The sequence below is a fragment of the Cydia fagiglandana genome, chromosome 27 (genome assembly GCF_963556715.1).
Source record: "Cydia fagiglandana chromosome 27, ilCydFagi1.1, whole genome shotgun sequence".
Taxonomy (NCBI): Eukaryota; Metazoa; Arthropoda; class Insecta; order Lepidoptera; family Tortricidae; genus Cydia; species Cydia fagiglandana.
Genome location: NC_085958.1, coordinates 6,013,978 through 6,031,692, shown reverse-complemented (window position 1 = coordinate 6,031,692; position 17,715 = coordinate 6,013,978). Strand labels below are relative to the sequence as shown.

The following is a 17,715-nucleotide window of genomic DNA, read 5'->3' as shown; positions in this document are numbered from 1 at the left end:
GAAATAATTGCTTTAAACTCCGTCTAGAGGATTCCTAGTCTATGGCTAATCCTTTGGCTATTGTTAAGTAAAACCGCACGTGCTACTTACCTGCAAAAAAGGGTCTTAATTATTCTAATTGGCACCTGAGCGCGGGCTAGTCCAACGCTCAAAAAGTGTAGGTGTGCTCTCCGATAACGCGCCTTTGTTACGCATGTCGGTTTTACTTAACAATAGACACAGGATTAGCGGCTCGGGGCCAGTTTCAGATCGAAAGACTATACCAAACTGAGGGGTTACATTCGCAAATTGCGGGTATCTTTCTCTTTTACTCAAATGAAGGCGTAATTAGAGTGACAGAATAATGCCCGCAATTTGCGAACTTCGAGGTTCGCGATTGTATGCCTGGGTACTTTTCATGTATGGGCTCCCAACTCAATTATAACGTTTATTATCTCGTGCCAGCAGTAAGGTCACTCAACATGTTTCGTGGCCTTACCATGGTACTCGACTGAAAAGCTCTCAATTATATCACGATTGTATAAACTACTAATTTCAACTTTATCAATACACCTTATAAAACAAAGACCCCGCCGCGTCTGTCGGTGTGTATGTATGTTCGCGATAAACTCTAAAACTACTGAACTTTCATGCAGCTTGCAAAATTTTTTTTAGTACGCTCGCGGACGTATCTGCTTGATAAAAAATAATTACAATATAAGTTAAAAGTATTATAACAATGAAAAGTAGCAAATTTTTTGTTTACGGATGTAGTGTATAATTTGTTTTCCATCGTATTTTCTCGGAAACGTTCGTATTTGTCATGCTACTTCAGTCAACCTCAGTACTTTTAGTACCGAGACTGACTGAAATACCAAGACGTTCGTACGTTTCCTTGAAAATACGATGGAAAATAATAAAATTATGCACTACATCTGTACTGTATGGGGCATTATCTATGAAAAGGGACCTTATTGTCGATGGCGCTTACGCCGCACAGCGTCGCGCGTCATTGTATTTATATCGGAGCATCGTTAATGATGGCGTAAGCGCCATCGACAATAAGGTCCCTTTTCATAGATAACATCACATATACGTATATAAATAACAAGATTACAATGTGATACTGATACTGATATAGTGATATATTTACATACGCTATCTGATCATGTGTATTTAAACAATTTACAAGTCTAAGAACTAATTGTACTACTGATAACTGATATGACTGCGTACATGACAGATTACAATAATAATACAATTATATACCTATTTGTATATATTTTGCTGAGGTGTTTTTCCAATTGTCCTATCTTGATTGTTTTAAGCAGCAATTTGTCTATAAATAATAGTAGGTACATTCATTACGATATAAGTGTGAAAAATAGGAAATTCGAAAAGAGTGGCGATACCTATAATTCGTTTTTATTTTAGCATTAGAAAGAACTTTAAAGAAGGTAAGCGAATTTGACATGTCTTTTAATTGAAAAACGCTTTTTATAAATCAATAACTATTACTTATGAAAGCAGAAGATTATAAATGATCGTATTAGATTCATAATAATTCATCACGGCCGAAGGCAGTGTTTTAAATCGACACGAGTTGCGGATTACCTATTCGCACATGTATCGCACAGTACGTTTTACTGTACATATGGCCCATTATCGCACTGGTACGGTAAAGTAGCCCCATATGCATAGTCTAATAGTTATTTACGATACAAGTGCGTAAAAGAGAAAATTCGAAACGAGTGGCGATAAATTAAAACACGACCGAAGGGAGTGTTTTAAATCGACACGAGTTGCGAATTATCTATTCGCACGTGTATCGTACAACGTTTTACAGTACATATGGCCCTTTAAACTTTTGACATCGCACGAAAAGTGCTATTTTACGCACTAGTGCGGAAAAATAGGACCATATGTACTGTAAAATATTATGACTGCTTATCTTTCTATGCTATTATTGTAGCGGTTATTGTACGTTTTTAGGGTTCCGTACCCAAAGTGTAAAAATTGGACCTGGGGCACGTAAAGTGCTATTACCGCACTAGTGCGGTAAAGTAGCACCATATGTACAGTCAGCAGCAGAAGTTGCTAAGCGGGCGAGGTGTTCAAAATGATCTTGACGCGACTTTATTATTAAGAGAATAAGGGCTGATTTAGACGGCGCGCGTACTCGCATGCGATTTTAGTTACATTGCGGGCTATTGGTTACGTCCAATTCAACCGACCGATCAAAACCCGCAATGTAATGTAACTCGCATGCGAGTTCGCGCATCGTGTACATGAGCCCTAAGAGCGTGTCAAGGTAATTTTGAACACGTACCTACTGTATTTTTTTCTTTTGACAGGTCTTGCTCAGGATATACGGCCAGGTTCATGGTCAACGGGCCATGGACGCCATCGTGACAGAATCCGTCATTTTCACGCTGCTGTCAGAGAGGCGGCTGGGGCCCAAGCTGTGGGGTGTGTTCTCTGGGGGCAGGATAGAGGAATACATTCCTGTGAGTCTATTTGTGACGTTATCTATGAAAGGGGGCCTTATTGTCGATGGCGCTTACGCCATTGTTAACGAAGCTCCGATATGAATACTATGGCGCGCGACGCTGTGCGGCGTAAGGTCCCTTTTCATAGGTAATGCCCCATTTTTGCGAATTTCTTAGCGAATATTTATTTACCTATAGCATAGAGCAGCGATCGGCAACCCGCGGCCCGCGGGCCGCATCCGGCCCGCCGACCTCTCGCTTGCGGCCCGCGAGCCTCCCTGGCTATTTTGTATGTAATACTGACGAACGACAATGTCTGCTAAAGTCACAAATATTACCAAAGTGCGGCCCGCGTCATCTTCGTTAACTACTATGTGGCCCTTGGCTGCTAAACGGTTGCCGACCGCTGGCATAGAGTAATATAAGTAAAGGAAGAATGGTAACTCCATATATCAGTTTTCTTACAAAACGCGCGTTATTTCGTAGGCGACATCTAGCGTCATGTAGCGCAATTTATCAGTACTGCTAGTTGACAATAGATGTCGCGGCGAACGAAAAATCTAATGCTCAACAATTTTCAGCTAATATTATAACTGGATTAACTGGAAGTCTATTTTCAACCCCTTCTGCTTATGATATTAGTTGTAAATTGTTTTAGTAGCAGCGCTCGAAACCGGTTTATTTTTAAATCCTAAAATAGACCAATATGTTTAATTATTGTATGCTCTTTACGTGGTACTGAATCATGTATTTAGGTGACATCTTCGTATTATTAGATTGTCCCATTAAAAATGAAATCATAACCCAAAGAATGAAAAAGACCGTAATAATACCGGTATTTTTTGTATGAAGAATAAACCGGTTCCGAGCCTTGTGACATCTAGCTGTGGATGGCAAGTTATTAAACAGTGGCCAGTAATTGACGATTTACCCTAATTTAAAATTTATGGACCCATATTGTCCCACTGCTGGGAAAAGGCCTCCCTCTTATTCTTCCACGTATCCCTATCCTCAGAAGTCTCCCACCAGTCTCTGTCAAAATTGTCCTTATAATATTTATTTAACATTATGAAACTACACAACGGGACTTAATCGCGTATTTAAGTTTTAAGATTTACCTCCGACGTTTCGAGGACGGCGTTGTCCCCGTGGTCTCGGAGAAGACTGGCTCAAGTTGACATCAACATCTTCTAGCCGCGCGAGTTTTTCGAACTACCCGCACTTGGTCTTGTTTATCAGTTTGAACGTTTTGCGCACTATAATATTAATTTATTTTTCAGGCGAGATCCCTCCTCACAAAAGAGCTCGCCGAGCCGGCGCTATCCATGAAGATAGCCGAGAAGATGGCCGCCATACATTCCATGGACATACCGTTGTCGAAGGAACCCAACTGGCTGTGGAAGACCATGGGCAAGTGGATAAAGACCGCTAAAGAGGAGAGGCTCACGGGGACCGGCAAGGTAAATACATTACGATACACGTGCGAATAATAGGAATTTCGCACATTTACAACGTTTTACAGTACATATGACCCTTTAAATTTTCGACATAGTTACGTACATAGACTATTATCCTCTAGACCGAGTTTAGAGCAACTATTTCATGCAACCGATGATGCCAAAAACGCGGGGGTGCGCGGGACGAGGTGAGCGAAGTCCCGTGCCGTGATTGGTCCGTTCAAATACACGGACGTCACACAAAGACACTTTCGACTCGAACATGGAGTAAAATTACCGTATGCGTCGCAGAGGGGGTAGCGCAACTATGCTCGGTCTAAAGGATTAGTCTATGCTTAATCCCAAAATCTCCCTGGCAACGGGAAATACGGGAATGCAGTTATTTTTTAGCCACCGTGTTTGTATACATACTTATATTATATTAAATAAATAAACGAGCAATTCTTATATATTTCGGGGATCTCGGAAACGGATCTAACGATTTCGATGAAATTTGCCATATGGAGGTTTCCGGGGCCGAAAAATCGATCTAGCTACTAGTTAGGTCTTATCTCTGGGAAAACGCGCATTTTTGAGTGAGCAAAGCTCGGTCTCCCAGATATTATCAATAGTAATAATAATGATGTAATTAGAAATGAAACTTCATACTAGGGCCTTGCGCCATCCATTAACCTGGGGTAAACCGGTTAAACCTGGTGTTACCATGGTTACCAGTACAATTTACACTGGGTTATTAGTTTAACCGGATAATCCCGGGTTGGTGGAATGCCACAAGTGGCCTGTAGCTAACAATCTATTATAGTTCGTTTTTTTAGCATTAGAAAGAACTTGGAAGAAGGTAAGCGATTTTGACAAGTCTTTTAAATTCAAAAACGCTTTTTAAAAATCAGTAACTATTACTTATGGAAGCAGAAGAATATAAATGATCGTATTAGATTCATAAATGTTACATATTTGCCGTATCTTATTCTTAAAATGTGTTTTTCAATTAAAAAACACATCAAGATTGTTTACCTTATTTCTAATGCTAAAAAAAAACGAACTATAGAACGAAGATTAGGCTAAGTCTGTCTGTGAAATTTATAATTTTTATTATAACAGTTTTATTTTTTTGACAATGTTCTTATATTTACAGAACGAAGAGGAGAATAACATCATCAAGCGGCTGAGAGCTGTAGATTTTGAGAAGGAGGTGGAATGGCTGAAGAAGTTCCTGTCGACAGTCGATTCTCCCGTTGTCTTCTGCCACAACGATTTGCAGGAGGGTAAGCTCATTCAAACCAACAAACCATAGACTCTATCCTCCTAAGGCCCAAGGTCCTACCTATAGTACCTCTTCAGTTCGATGAAAATTAAATCCTAATCAATTGGAACAGAGTCGCTTTTTGCTTTGTTTCGTTATATTTTCCAACAACGCAAAATCAACCTTAATTCTTACACTATAAGCTCAAATTTCGGTGACAAATTTTGGATTTTTTATTTGTATGGCCGGGCCCGGGCCTTAGGAGGATATGTAGTTCGTTTTTTAGCATTAGAAATAAGGTAAACAATCTTGATGTGTCTTTTAATTGAAAAACACATTTTCAAAATAAGTTACGGCAAATATGTAACAATTATGAATCTAATACGATCATTTACATTCTTCTGCTTTCATAACCTCTGGCCGCCCAGAGACCTATAAAATGGTCTCCTGTTCCATTCTAATTTGAACTTTGTGTTGACAAAATAAAATTTCATTTTGCTTGGCATGGTTTGACGTATGGGCGGCTAGAGGATAAGTAATTGTGACTGATTTTAAAAAGCGTTTTTCAGTTTAAAGACATTTTAAGATCGCTTACCTTCTATCAAGTTCTTTCTAATGCTAAAAAAACAAACTGTAGGAATCCTCTAGACGGAGTTTAGAGCAATTATTTCATGAAACCGACGCTGCCAAAAATACCCCAGTATTTTTTGCGGGGGACGAGGTGAGCGAGTCCCGTGCCGTGATTGGTCCGTTCAAAGACACGGACGTCACACATAGACACTTTGTCTCGAAAATCGAGCAAAACTACCGTATATTTGTGGCAGAGGGGGTAGCGCTACTATGCTCAGTCTGGAGGATGTCTTGTTTTGTTTTGTTGTTTGACTCAATCTTATTATTTCAAAAGACCAATCACATGGGGGGGCAGTTTATATAGCCAAGAGATGGGGGCACAGACAAAACATCCTCCACACTGAGCATAGTCTCGCTATCCCCTCTACCACGCATACGGTAATTTTACTCCATGTTCGAGTCGAAAGTGTCTTTGTGTGACGTCCGTGTCTTTGAACGGACCAATCACGGTACGGGACTTCGCTCACCTCGTCCCGCGCAACCCCGCATTTTTGGCATCATCGGTTGCATGAAATAATTGATCTAAACTTGGTCTAGAGGATTCCTAGTCTATGGGTGGGGGGGAGGCATACATTTAGACATCTTCATACTATTTGACTGCTGCCAACTGTCAAATAAACAATATGTACCACACCCACTAACGCGGCGCCACAGTCATGCACGGAGCTAATAGGTCATATTAAGTCAATTTTACTTTGATAAATAAAGTCTAATAAAAAAAGGCTTAAGAAAAAATTATGCTCGAAAAGATGGCGCCATACTTTTGGCCTATATACTCGAGTAAATGATTCTAAAAGTTTTACTATGTCAAAAGATGGCAGTAAAACTGACTACAAAATTTACTATGACAATACGCCTCTATACTAAATTATCTTTGGTCCTAAGCTAACTATAATAAATTCTATAAAAAAAAAACAATTTTAAATTACAGGTAACATTCTGTTACTAGAAGACGTGCACACAGACGAAGAACCAACATACAGACTACACTCATACCAAGAAGACAGTCCCAGAAAGTCTTTCGACCCCTTATCGCAGTACGAAGATGCGAACACAGTCGACTCTGAATCCAGCCACATCTCAGATTCAGGGGAACCGAAGCTCGTACTGATAGATTTCGAGTACTGTGCTTATAACCACAGGGGGTTCGACATAGCCAACCATTTCCAAGAGTGGGGCTATGACTATACGAACCCCGAGCACCCTTATTATTATGAGAATCAGGAGAATCATCCGAATTTGGAGCAAAAGGTTGGTGTTTTTTGAGTTTTTGTTTGTTTGAATGAGCTGGTTTAACCGGTTGTTTGCATGAGAAAACCGGTTATATCTAAGTAAACGTTTTGATTTCTTATTTGTATCGTGAAACTTTAAAGACCATTATTAATTGATATTTGCTTAAAAATAGTTAATTTAACCGGTTTTCTCTATAAACCATCGGTTTTTACCGGTTTTTGTAAGTTTCATTTTAATTTTGATGTTCCAGAATTACTGAAAAGGTTTGTATTGTTCATAATACATTCAATATTGAATGATTTTCAAATGTTGTAACATTGTAATATAAATAAACGAAAACAGACGTATGTATTTTGGATATAGATTTATGTAAATTTACCCGTATTAATTAAGTTTATTTCTCACCTAAAACCACCATGTACATATAATGTTTTAATTCCATTCGGCTTAAAAAAATATAATAAATCAATATTCAACACCTTTTTTAGAGAGAGAATCACAAAATAATGGGTCCATCGTTTTTGTTATTTTTAGGAAACCTAATCGTAAACACTTATTTCAGTTTTTGTGGCAATAGCAACCCAAAACACTGCACCATGCCCACAAAAACGGTAAAAAATTGATTGACCCTACTTAAGTGTTTTTTGATGCACTTGCAAGTCATAATCAATTAAGGTTAGAAGCTTTCGCATAAACATTTGAAAACCATTCCAATTCCATACAAAAACTCATTTTTTAGAACAAAGGAAAATATTTAAGTGAAAAATTATTCTGGTTGCGGCAACACCCAAGAAATTATTTACATTCTATAAAAACTTTCTAAACCGTAAAATTATTACCAACAGGCTGATGTATTAATAAATCTTGCTATATATTGTTTTATATGTGAAAGAGCTCTCAAGCTTGCGATTGTATTATTTTTAAAATTTGAATTTGAACTAAGTGTTGCCACAATCAAAAACTGGTATTTTGGGGGGATTCTGCCACTACGCAGCTTGTGTGTTTATGCTTCATTTTTAGACCCGGAGCTCTATGGTGTCCCATAGACAACTCGGCTGAGGACCACCCACGGTATTTCAAAATGGCGCCGCCTCCGAGCGAAAAAAAAGTATAATTTTTGAACGAGTGTCGGTTTTCTAAATTTATTTTTTCGATGTTCGCGTTTATTGATAGTCGGTCTAAACTAACTTTGCATCGACTTGAATACAGCAAAGTGAGGAAGTGTTATTATAAACGTCATATTTTAATAGAAACTTGACATAAATGGATGACATTCCCACACTTTGTCATCTCAAATGCAATGCGTAGTTAGCTTGATCTGACTCAAAATCTGTCTCTTTCTGACGAGTTTTGTGTGATATTTCACATAAATAAACGCGAGCATCGGTGGTGTTACATTAAAAAGATTTCGTTCTAAATCTTCGACTTAATTGAATGAAGCTTTTAACCCTTTTCTTGGTAAATTAAAACGAATCGTGAGTTAAAGCCACGGTTGCATTTTATAAAACAAAAAGACTACGAGAAAAATCGAAAAATGGGATGTATACCTAATTAAGTAATCTGTGATAAGTTGCCAAGAAAAGGATCTGTTAAATAGTTTGCCATTAACCGGTTAATATGAACCGGTAACTATATCATACAATTAACCGGTTTTGTTTAGGTTTTTGCCGGTTTACATTTTATGTTTTAAATCTTTCGTTTCCTAGTTGAATTACAAATATTTCTACAGTTTCTTCTAAATAGAGATGTTTCTACAATTCGTTTTCGGTCTAATTGTTCTACTTATACATATAAAGACATATATCTGTTTGAGAAGTCATTAGACAATTGTAGATACTTTTGACGCGTCCTCTGATCCGTTACTTTTGATGACTACATACAAACTTGAACAGTGAAATATGTAACGCGAAATCTTTTTTGTAACACTGGACCACTTATATTTTTTTCGGCTTAACGGTTCATACTTAGACAAGGTGTATATAATACTTTAACTGTTTAATACCATATTTCTATAAAAATAAGTACTCCTTTCTAGTACGGAGCACAAAAAATACATTTTTGTGAGTTTTCAGAAAAAAAACTGTACCATTTACTTTTTTCAAAAACCCATAACTTCTAAATGACTTATATTTTTATGGAAGACTGAAGATATTTTTTTCTTCATTTATATTCAAGAGTCAAACGAACATTATGTACAGAAAGTAAATTGTGGTTAATAACCTAAAGGTTTAATGTTTAGAAAAAAGTAAATAAGTAGTAAGTAGGTATACTTTTTTCGTGAAAACAGAATAAAGCGGTTTTCCCTTGCCCAATAATTATGAGGGCATTGTTGACATGACTAATTCGGAACCCAATTTAAAATATAATAAAAAGCCAATCACATTGTATTTCATTTAATATTTTCTTTTTAATGAATATTTTTCTAGTGTTACATTGACAATTGTTCAATGTGCGCTATTTTAAAGATATTTCATATATGTATTTAATTAATTATTGAAAAAAGTGTAGAACTGACGAAAATGCATCTTCGACATATTTTAAACCATCTTGCCAAAACAAAACCCAAGAAATCTCAAACAAAGTTAGCTGATTCTTTTACTGTTAGTGCATAAGTTAAGTTTTTTTTTAATTTTAATGTAATATAATTTAATTTAATTTAAAATCACAAAAGATTACTAAGTTTAAAATTTCCTCTGAAGCTAACATTCTTTTAACAGTTCAACATTTCTTCTTAATCACGAATTTCCCATAGATCCCATAAAATATTTAAACTTTGCCAACAACACTAAAACCTCTCAAAATTTCCATAGGAAATATTCATCCGCGAATATCTAAAGCACTACAACTACTATGCCAACGACGCGAAGGACGCAACGCCATCTATCGACGACGTGAATCATCTGCTCAACGAGGTTGACGCGTTCACGATCGCGACGCATCTGATGTGGTGTCTGTGGTCCATAGTCAACGCCAGTAAAAGCCAGATCCCCTTCGGTTATTGGGTAAGTCCATATTTATAAAGGAAATTTTCACCTAAACTACTACGCGGACAATGCAACGCCATCTATCGACGACGTGAATCATCTACTCAACAAGGTTGACGCGTTCACGATCGCGACACATTTGATGTGGTGTCTGTGATCCATAGTCAACGCCAGTAAAAGCCAGATCCCCTTCGGTTATTGGGTAAGTCCATATTTATAGAGGAAATTTTCACCTAAACTACTACGCGCAGGACGCAACGCCATCTATCGACGACGTCAATCATCTGCTCAACGAGGTTGACGCGTTCACGATCGCGACGCATCTGATGTGGTGTCTGTGGTCCATAGTCAACGCCAGTAAAAGCCAGATCCCCTTTGGTTATTGGGTAAGTCCATATTTATAGGGGAAATTTTCACCTGAATTAATACGCCAAGGATGCACCGCCATCTATCGACGATGTGAATCATCTGCTCAACGAGGTTGACGCGTTCACGATCGCGACGCGTCTGAAAGCACTACAACTACTATGCCAACGACGCCAAGGACGCAACGCCATCTATCGACGACGTGAATCATCTGCTCAACGAGGTTGACGCGTTCACGATCGCGACACATTTGATGTGGTGTCTGTGGTCCATAGTCAACGCCAGTAAAAGCCAGATCCCCTTCGGTTATTGGGTAAGTCCATATTTATAGAGGAAATTTTCACCTCAACCACTACGCGCAGGACGAAACGCCATCTATCGACGACGTGAATCATCTACTCAACGAGGTTGCCTGGAGTCCGCTTGACAACTAATCCCAGGAATTTTCGTGGACACTAGCTTTTACGAAAGCGACTGCCATCTGACCTTCCAACCCAGAGGGTAAGTTAGGCCTTATTGGGATTAATCCGGTTTCCTCACGATGTTTTCCTTCTCCGAAAAGCGACTGGTAAATATCGAATGATATTTCGTACATAAGTTCCGAAAAACTCATTGGTACGAGACTACGAGCCGGGGTTCGAATCCGGGACCTCCTGGATTTAATGTCGCATGCTCTTACCGCTAGGCCACCAGCGCTCTTACAACACAAAATCAACTATACATATTTCCTATATTATAGGTTCAAATTTCACGGGTGAATTTCCCCCCCCCTTGGGTCCCTTTGTTTCCCATAAAGTTTTAAGTCATAATGTATCGTTTGTCATATTATCGTTAGTCATAAAACTGAAAGCGATAACTTTTCAGGATTTTCGTAAGGTTATTCTATAGATAGGTCAAGTTAGGTTTGTTTTATGGCAATCCTGAAAAGTTACCCGTTTCTGAGAAAAACTAATTATGACTAGCGAATATTCGGACAAACAATACATTATGACTTAAAACTATTTGGGAAACAATAGAGACCCATATTAGAGCCTTAGGAGGACCCATGTTTACATTTACTAAAATTTTACTGCAATGTACTATAATTCTAATCAGAGCTCGGCAGGGGTGAGCCATTTTGACGTCACTTACGTCAAGTGTAGATATTAATATAGATACACCTTATAAAGAAATATTAAAATAAAACTTTATTAATTGTAATTAAACTAAAATGACAATACTTTATGTACAAATAAACTTTAATAGTAGCATATGGATGGATATACATATTATTTGAAGAGGTTTACTAAAAAAGCTTGCTATAAAATTAATTTGTTTTAATGGCGACGTAAAGATCGTAGCGGAAAGGTAGCCTAAATAAAATAATTTCTTTAGTTATTAAATTACACCACATATACCATCGAATGACAAGGCATGTCCATGTTGTGCAAACTCTGAAAACAGCTCACCCCCGCCGAGCTCTGATTCTAATATATTTTGTAAAGAAATGTTTTTTTTTTCTCCCCAGGAATTCGCCATGACCCGGCTCGAATCGTACATCCGGATGAAACAGGAAGTGAAGAAAGATAAATTCGGTCCACAGAAGAGAAAGATCTGCGAAGTGGACATATGAGTGCAGTGCGACACGCTTTCAGTGGAATCCTTGGACGTTTGATATTTTAATATTGTACAAAGAATTTATTATACTTGGGGCATACTGAAAATTCCTGGACTGGCCACTTAGAAAAATAAGTCGTCTTCATATATCAGAAACCCGAAACTTTCAGTGTGGCCCACGTGATAGAGTGGTAAAGTCTAAGAAAATATACTCTAAGTATGACATCAAAAACAGATGGCGCCATCTGTTTTGCGGTCACTGAATTGTCAATCAGACACGCAATGCGACACGCTTTCGGTGGAATCCTTGGACGTTTGATATTTAAATATTGTACAAAGATATTGATAGAGAGGTTAAGTCTAAGAAAAAAACCCTAAGTTGTCATCGAAAACAGATGGCGCTATTACAGCGCCATCTGTTTTGCGGTCACTGAATTGTCAATCAGAGTTACCGCTTAACACATTCATTGCCAATAAGTGCTACGGGTTACGCTCGTAGCGCGTAGCCACGTCTTTGCCGTATGGAGCGCGTAGTCGCTACGAACAGTGTACCCGACAGTCGGGTTCTTGGCGCTGAATGTGATAATGTATGGAGCTGTACAGCGCCATCTCGTTTACCTGTCAAATTGGAAGCGCGACAATTATCTTAGATTTTACGCATCTTAATCAATGTATCTTTGATATAATGCACCAATACCAGTAAGGCAACTTAGCGGCACTTGCACTATCCCGCTAACCCGGGGTTAAGCGGATAAACCGACCCAGTGTCGAATTGTACTGGAAACCATGGCAACTCCAGGTTTAACCAGTTAACCCCGGGTTAGTGAATGGTGCAAGTGGCCGTTAGAAAAATATACCAAACTGTCTCCGTCTTCGCGCGGTTGTAGCTAAAACGGTCAATGTGGCTAATTTCGTCATAGGGACTATTCCGTCCACTAGCATTTTTCTCGAACAACGAACAACATTGATAATTTCGTCTAAAAAGCAGCGATTGCTTTTAGTTTCGGCAATCAAACTCAAATGGTTTTTTTCCCTACGATTGAAAATCAAAGACACGCTCCTGGACGGAATAGTCCCTATGACGGAATTAGCCACATTATAAAAAAATCGCTGGAAACACCTTGATGTATTTATTTGAAATCGACTGCGATATGTCAACCAAAGCACTAAGGCATGGAACCGTTTTTTTTTTAATTCCAAAATAGCCCAATTTTTTAATTATTTTATGGTCTTTACGTGGGACTGAATCATGTATAGCAACTTCGTATTAATTTATTGTCCCATTAAAAATGAAATAATAAACCAAAGAACGAAAAATAACGTAAAAATACCGGTATTTTTTGTAGTGAAGAAAAAACCGGTTCCGAGCCTTGCAAAGCACATAAACCGGTTCCGAGCCTTACAAAGCACATAATACGAATAGAAGGGACGTAATTTTATCTTAATAAAGATTTAAAACAAATTAAGTCTTTCACATTTTCACAGTTCCATCCATTTTCTATCTCTGGTTTCAAAATCGAGTCCAACAGCGCCATCTATTGAGCGAAAGTAGTCATCTTGTTCAGAGGTTTTAGTTCCGACTAAAGAGAATTCGCAATAGAGGTGGATTGTCTAAGTAAATTTGTAGCCACCAAAAAATGTAGCCACCAGGGCACGAAACCGGTTTTTTTTTAAATCCCAAAACAGCCCAATAGTTTTAATATTATGCTCTTTCCGTAGGACTGAATCATGTATTTAGGTAACGACTTCGTATTATTACATTGGCCCATCAGAAATGAAATTATAAACCAAAGAACGTAATAAAAGTAATAATACCGGTATTTTATGTGTAAAAATAAAACCGGTTCCGAGCCTTGGTAGCCACAGTAAATTTACAGCCATCTTTCGACAGAAGATTAAAACAGCAGGCCAAAGGTATGGCGCCATCGGTCGAAAAGATTGCACCATACCTTTGGCCTGGTGTCGAGTAGATGGCGTTTACTTTTTGATATTTAACAAATTAACACATATCAGTGAAAGAATAAGGATAAAAATCAAATAGCGTTCTAAAAGTTATAACCTTTAAATGCATGATTTTTTCTTTTTGCCCGAAAATAATATATGTATCTCATAATTGTTTGCCGATGCTAGGAAAAATAGTTAAAAAAATATAACTTCGATTTTCACTGCGAAATCAGTGTTAGAAGTTGAATCGGCTAAATCATATTTATGTAAATATGTAGTTTTCAGTAATAGATAAATGAAATTTTTTACTACCATTAGAAAGGTACACTATTTGTAATATGAGTACCTATGATAACGTTTTTAAATATAACATAATTACAAACCCCGAAAACACCGTTCAAAATCACATACTAAAAATTAACAACTTCTGTATTTTTGCAAGCTTTCCGACTTTTCGTCTACGCCTCGGCTAGTCTGTGGCCATGAGTAAACCCATGCATAATAATAATAAAAAAAAAAAAAAAAACTTATGTAATTTTTATAAATTAAAAATATTGCGTAAATTTAACCCCTAAATCATCACCCTACTACTTGAGGTTTGGTATAAAGGTGCGTTCAAGGACATAAGCCTTTTATTTTGTTAATCTGTGAGCTGTCTAATGCTTTGTAGACATTTGGCAACACTATGCATTTAAGGGTTAATCTTCTGTCGAAAGATGGCAGTAAATGTAATGTGGCTACATAACTTACCATGACAGTAACTCTCTATACACTCTATTCTCATTGATTCCAACTCCAACCATTATGACTCCTCTACACGATGGGCCAACGCCGGCCACTCCAAGGGACGCATTTATGCGTTAGAGGGAGCAAGTGATATTGCTATCTCATTCTACCGCATGGCTGCGTCCCTTGCGAATGGCCGGCGCTGGCCCATCGTGTAGAGGAGCCATTACGGCTAGCCCAGTTGTTGGAAGTGAAACTGTCAATCGGGTTCGAATCCCGGTAAGGGCATTTATTTGTGTGTTCATCACGAATATTTGTTGCCGAGTTTTGGATGTTATCTAAGTATGTGTATGTATCTATATAAATATGTATATCGTCGCCTAGTAGGTAGGTACTCATAGTACAATCTTTGCTTAGAGTTGATTTAGATGGCGCGCGAACTCGCATGCAATTTTAGTTTCATTGCGGACCAATTCAACCGACCGTTCAAAAACCGCAATGTAATGAAACTCGCATGCGAGTTCTCGCATCGTCTAAATGAGCCTTACAAGGGTAAAGTCGATGTGTGTAAAATTATCCTCAATTTCAACAAGAGAAAATCATTCAACTTCCGTCCAATAGATGTCGCTGAATATTGGTCTAATTTGTATAGACTAGTCAGTCGGGGGCGTACTCCCCCGAACGCTCCGCTTCGAGCGTTCACTCAGCCTTACACTTATAATAATTAAAAAGTCGAAAAAAAAACCGAAGGGATATACACATCAAATTGTGTAAAATCATTTTCTATCGTGGTATTATCCAGTCACGTGATTCAGTCAACTTTCCATTTAACCATACCTTTTCTACAATTGTCATTCTATGGAACTTGCTAACCATGTAAACAAACCGCCATACTAAAATCATCATTTAGTGACAGTTGCAATATGGCGGTTTGTTTACATAGTTAGCAAGTTCTATAGAATTGCATTTTATTGGTATTTTTATTGTTATATTATATCCAAGGTTATTAGTACTAACGTATGTACATAGGCCTTTGGCAAGAGACTAAATGTTTCGTAAATAGTGAAACTGGGATTTTTGTATATGTGAAAAGTCGAGAGAAAATGAAATTGAGAATGTGGGTAGAATTTTTAGGTTAGATTAATATGAAATATAAACACACTTCATAATATAAACAAAGTTTTGTACGGAACACTAAAAAAAAAGCTAATATGTATGCCTAATCTGTTGGAGAACGTTAAATATATAATTACATCACTTGCTGCTCCATTTCAAATAATAAATAAAGTATTATTTCGAATATCTGATAATTATTAATTAAAAAATAGCAAATTAGATTTAAGTGTGCACAAAACATACGAATGTTGCTTACTAGGTACTCGTTTTATAGGTTTTTATGTACCATTTAATACTTATTAGGGCACACTGAAAATTCCTGGACTGGCCACTTAAAAAAAATAAGTATTAACATTTATTATGTAAATTATATATGTAAGATTTGTCAATGTTTTATTGAAATATGTAAATATGAAAAGTCATGTTAGGCACATTGAAATTTGACAGTGTTTCAACATTAATATTATCTGTGCGTCAAAACAACGTCTTTGTCTTAACCTCTAGCCGCCCAGAGACCTTTAAAAAGGTCTCCTGTTCCATTCTAATTTTAACTTTGTGTTGACAAAATATAATTTCATTTTTCTTGGCAAGGTTTGACGTATGGGCGGGTAGAGGATAATTTTTTCTATCAGGCATGTACAGTTGTGCATAATTATTTTCCATCGTATTTTCACGGAAACGTACGAACGTGTCTTGCTATTTCAGTCAGCCTCGGTACAAAAAGTACTGGCTTTGACTGACGTAGCATGACAAATACGAACGTTTCCGAGAAAATACGATGGAAAACAATTATGCACTACAATTGTCTGTACTTCATTACCTAAGTTTTAATTACAAAATCATAGTAGTATTATTACTTTAAAACATTATTTTATTTGTTTATTATATAATCTTCTTTTGTACTAGATTTTTGCATATGTGACGTTATCTATGAAAAGGGACCTTATTGTCGATGGCGCTAACGCCATTATTAACGATGCTACGATATAAATACAATGCCGCGCGACGCTGTGCGGCGTAAGCGCCATCGACAATAAGGTCCCTTTTCATAGATAATGCCCCATATAGGATGTTTAAATATTGAAATATTCTTTTTAGACGAAATTGTCCAAAAACAGTCTGGTCTTTTTTTGAAAAAATCTAAGTTCCTTGTATTGTAGTAGATATGTTTCCAATTTTTCGCTATTTTCCATGCAAAAAAGTGGTTCTGAACCTAGTTCCATTTTTCTGTAAAATAAGGTATGTGATCTTAGTACTTAAGTCAGTTAGTACAAAAACGCATGCAAAAAACGCGTTTTAGAAAAAAGGGACACAGTACAAAGATTTTGTAATTTTCCTAACATGAATAAAAAATGTATACAGGGTGATTCATGAGACGTGAGCAGGACTAATCCTGCCCACTCAGTAACTGATAATTGATCGATCACCGTCGTATTTAGGTGAAACAACCACACTTTTTCCTATTTTTTAACTTTTTGGCGAGGGAAAATTTAATTCTCTACAATCATGGTCACCCTACAAGACCTAATTAATAAAAATAAACCTCTTTAACCGTAATGACAGCATTATGATTACGAAGAAAATAAACTGTCAAACTTGAGTGAGATACGAGTTTTCAAAAGTAACCAGTCCGTGATGACATTCAATTTGACACAGAATATCGGTAGTTTAGTATTCTAACTGTAGGGTGACCATGCATGTCGTAAATAAATTAATAACTTTTTTTTTCAACACGACTAGAAAATTAACGTTAACCTCACTAATACTGATACGAAACAGTTGCTTATAATTTACGAAATGCGCAGTGTTAGTCCTGCTCACGTCTCCTGAATCACCCTGTATGTATGTAGATATTAAAATCACAATAATATTGTTAACCCTTTACTAGGCTGACCGTTGAAAAATTACAATCGAATGTCAGACTTAAGTTGTCATAGTGTTGTCACGAGACA

At 37.3% G+C, this 17,715-nt stretch overlaps 1 protein-coding gene across 3 annotated transcripts in view; it reads left to right on the top strand.

Moving 5' to 3' along the window:
* Positions 1-13,439, top strand: part of LOC134677879 (choline/ethanolamine kinase) — a 44,207-nt gene extending 30,768 nt beyond the window's left edge. For all 3 annotated transcript variants that reach the window (XM_063536313.1, XM_063536312.1, XM_063536314.1), the window contains 6 exons: positions 2,334-2,486; positions 3,749-3,928; positions 5,061-5,190; positions 6,730-7,049; positions 9,842-10,033; positions 11,889-13,439. In XM_063536313.1, the coding sequence (XP_063392383.1) occupies positions 2,334-2,486; positions 3,749-3,928; positions 5,061-5,190; positions 6,730-7,049; positions 9,842-10,033; positions 11,889-11,993 (1,080 nt within the window). In that variant the 3' untranslated portion in view covers positions 11,994-13,439. The remainder of the gene's footprint in view (positions 1-2,333; positions 2,487-3,748; positions 3,929-5,060; positions 5,191-6,729; positions 7,050-9,841; positions 10,034-11,888) is intronic.
* The last annotated feature ends 4,276 nt before the right edge of the window (positions 13,440-17,715 follow it).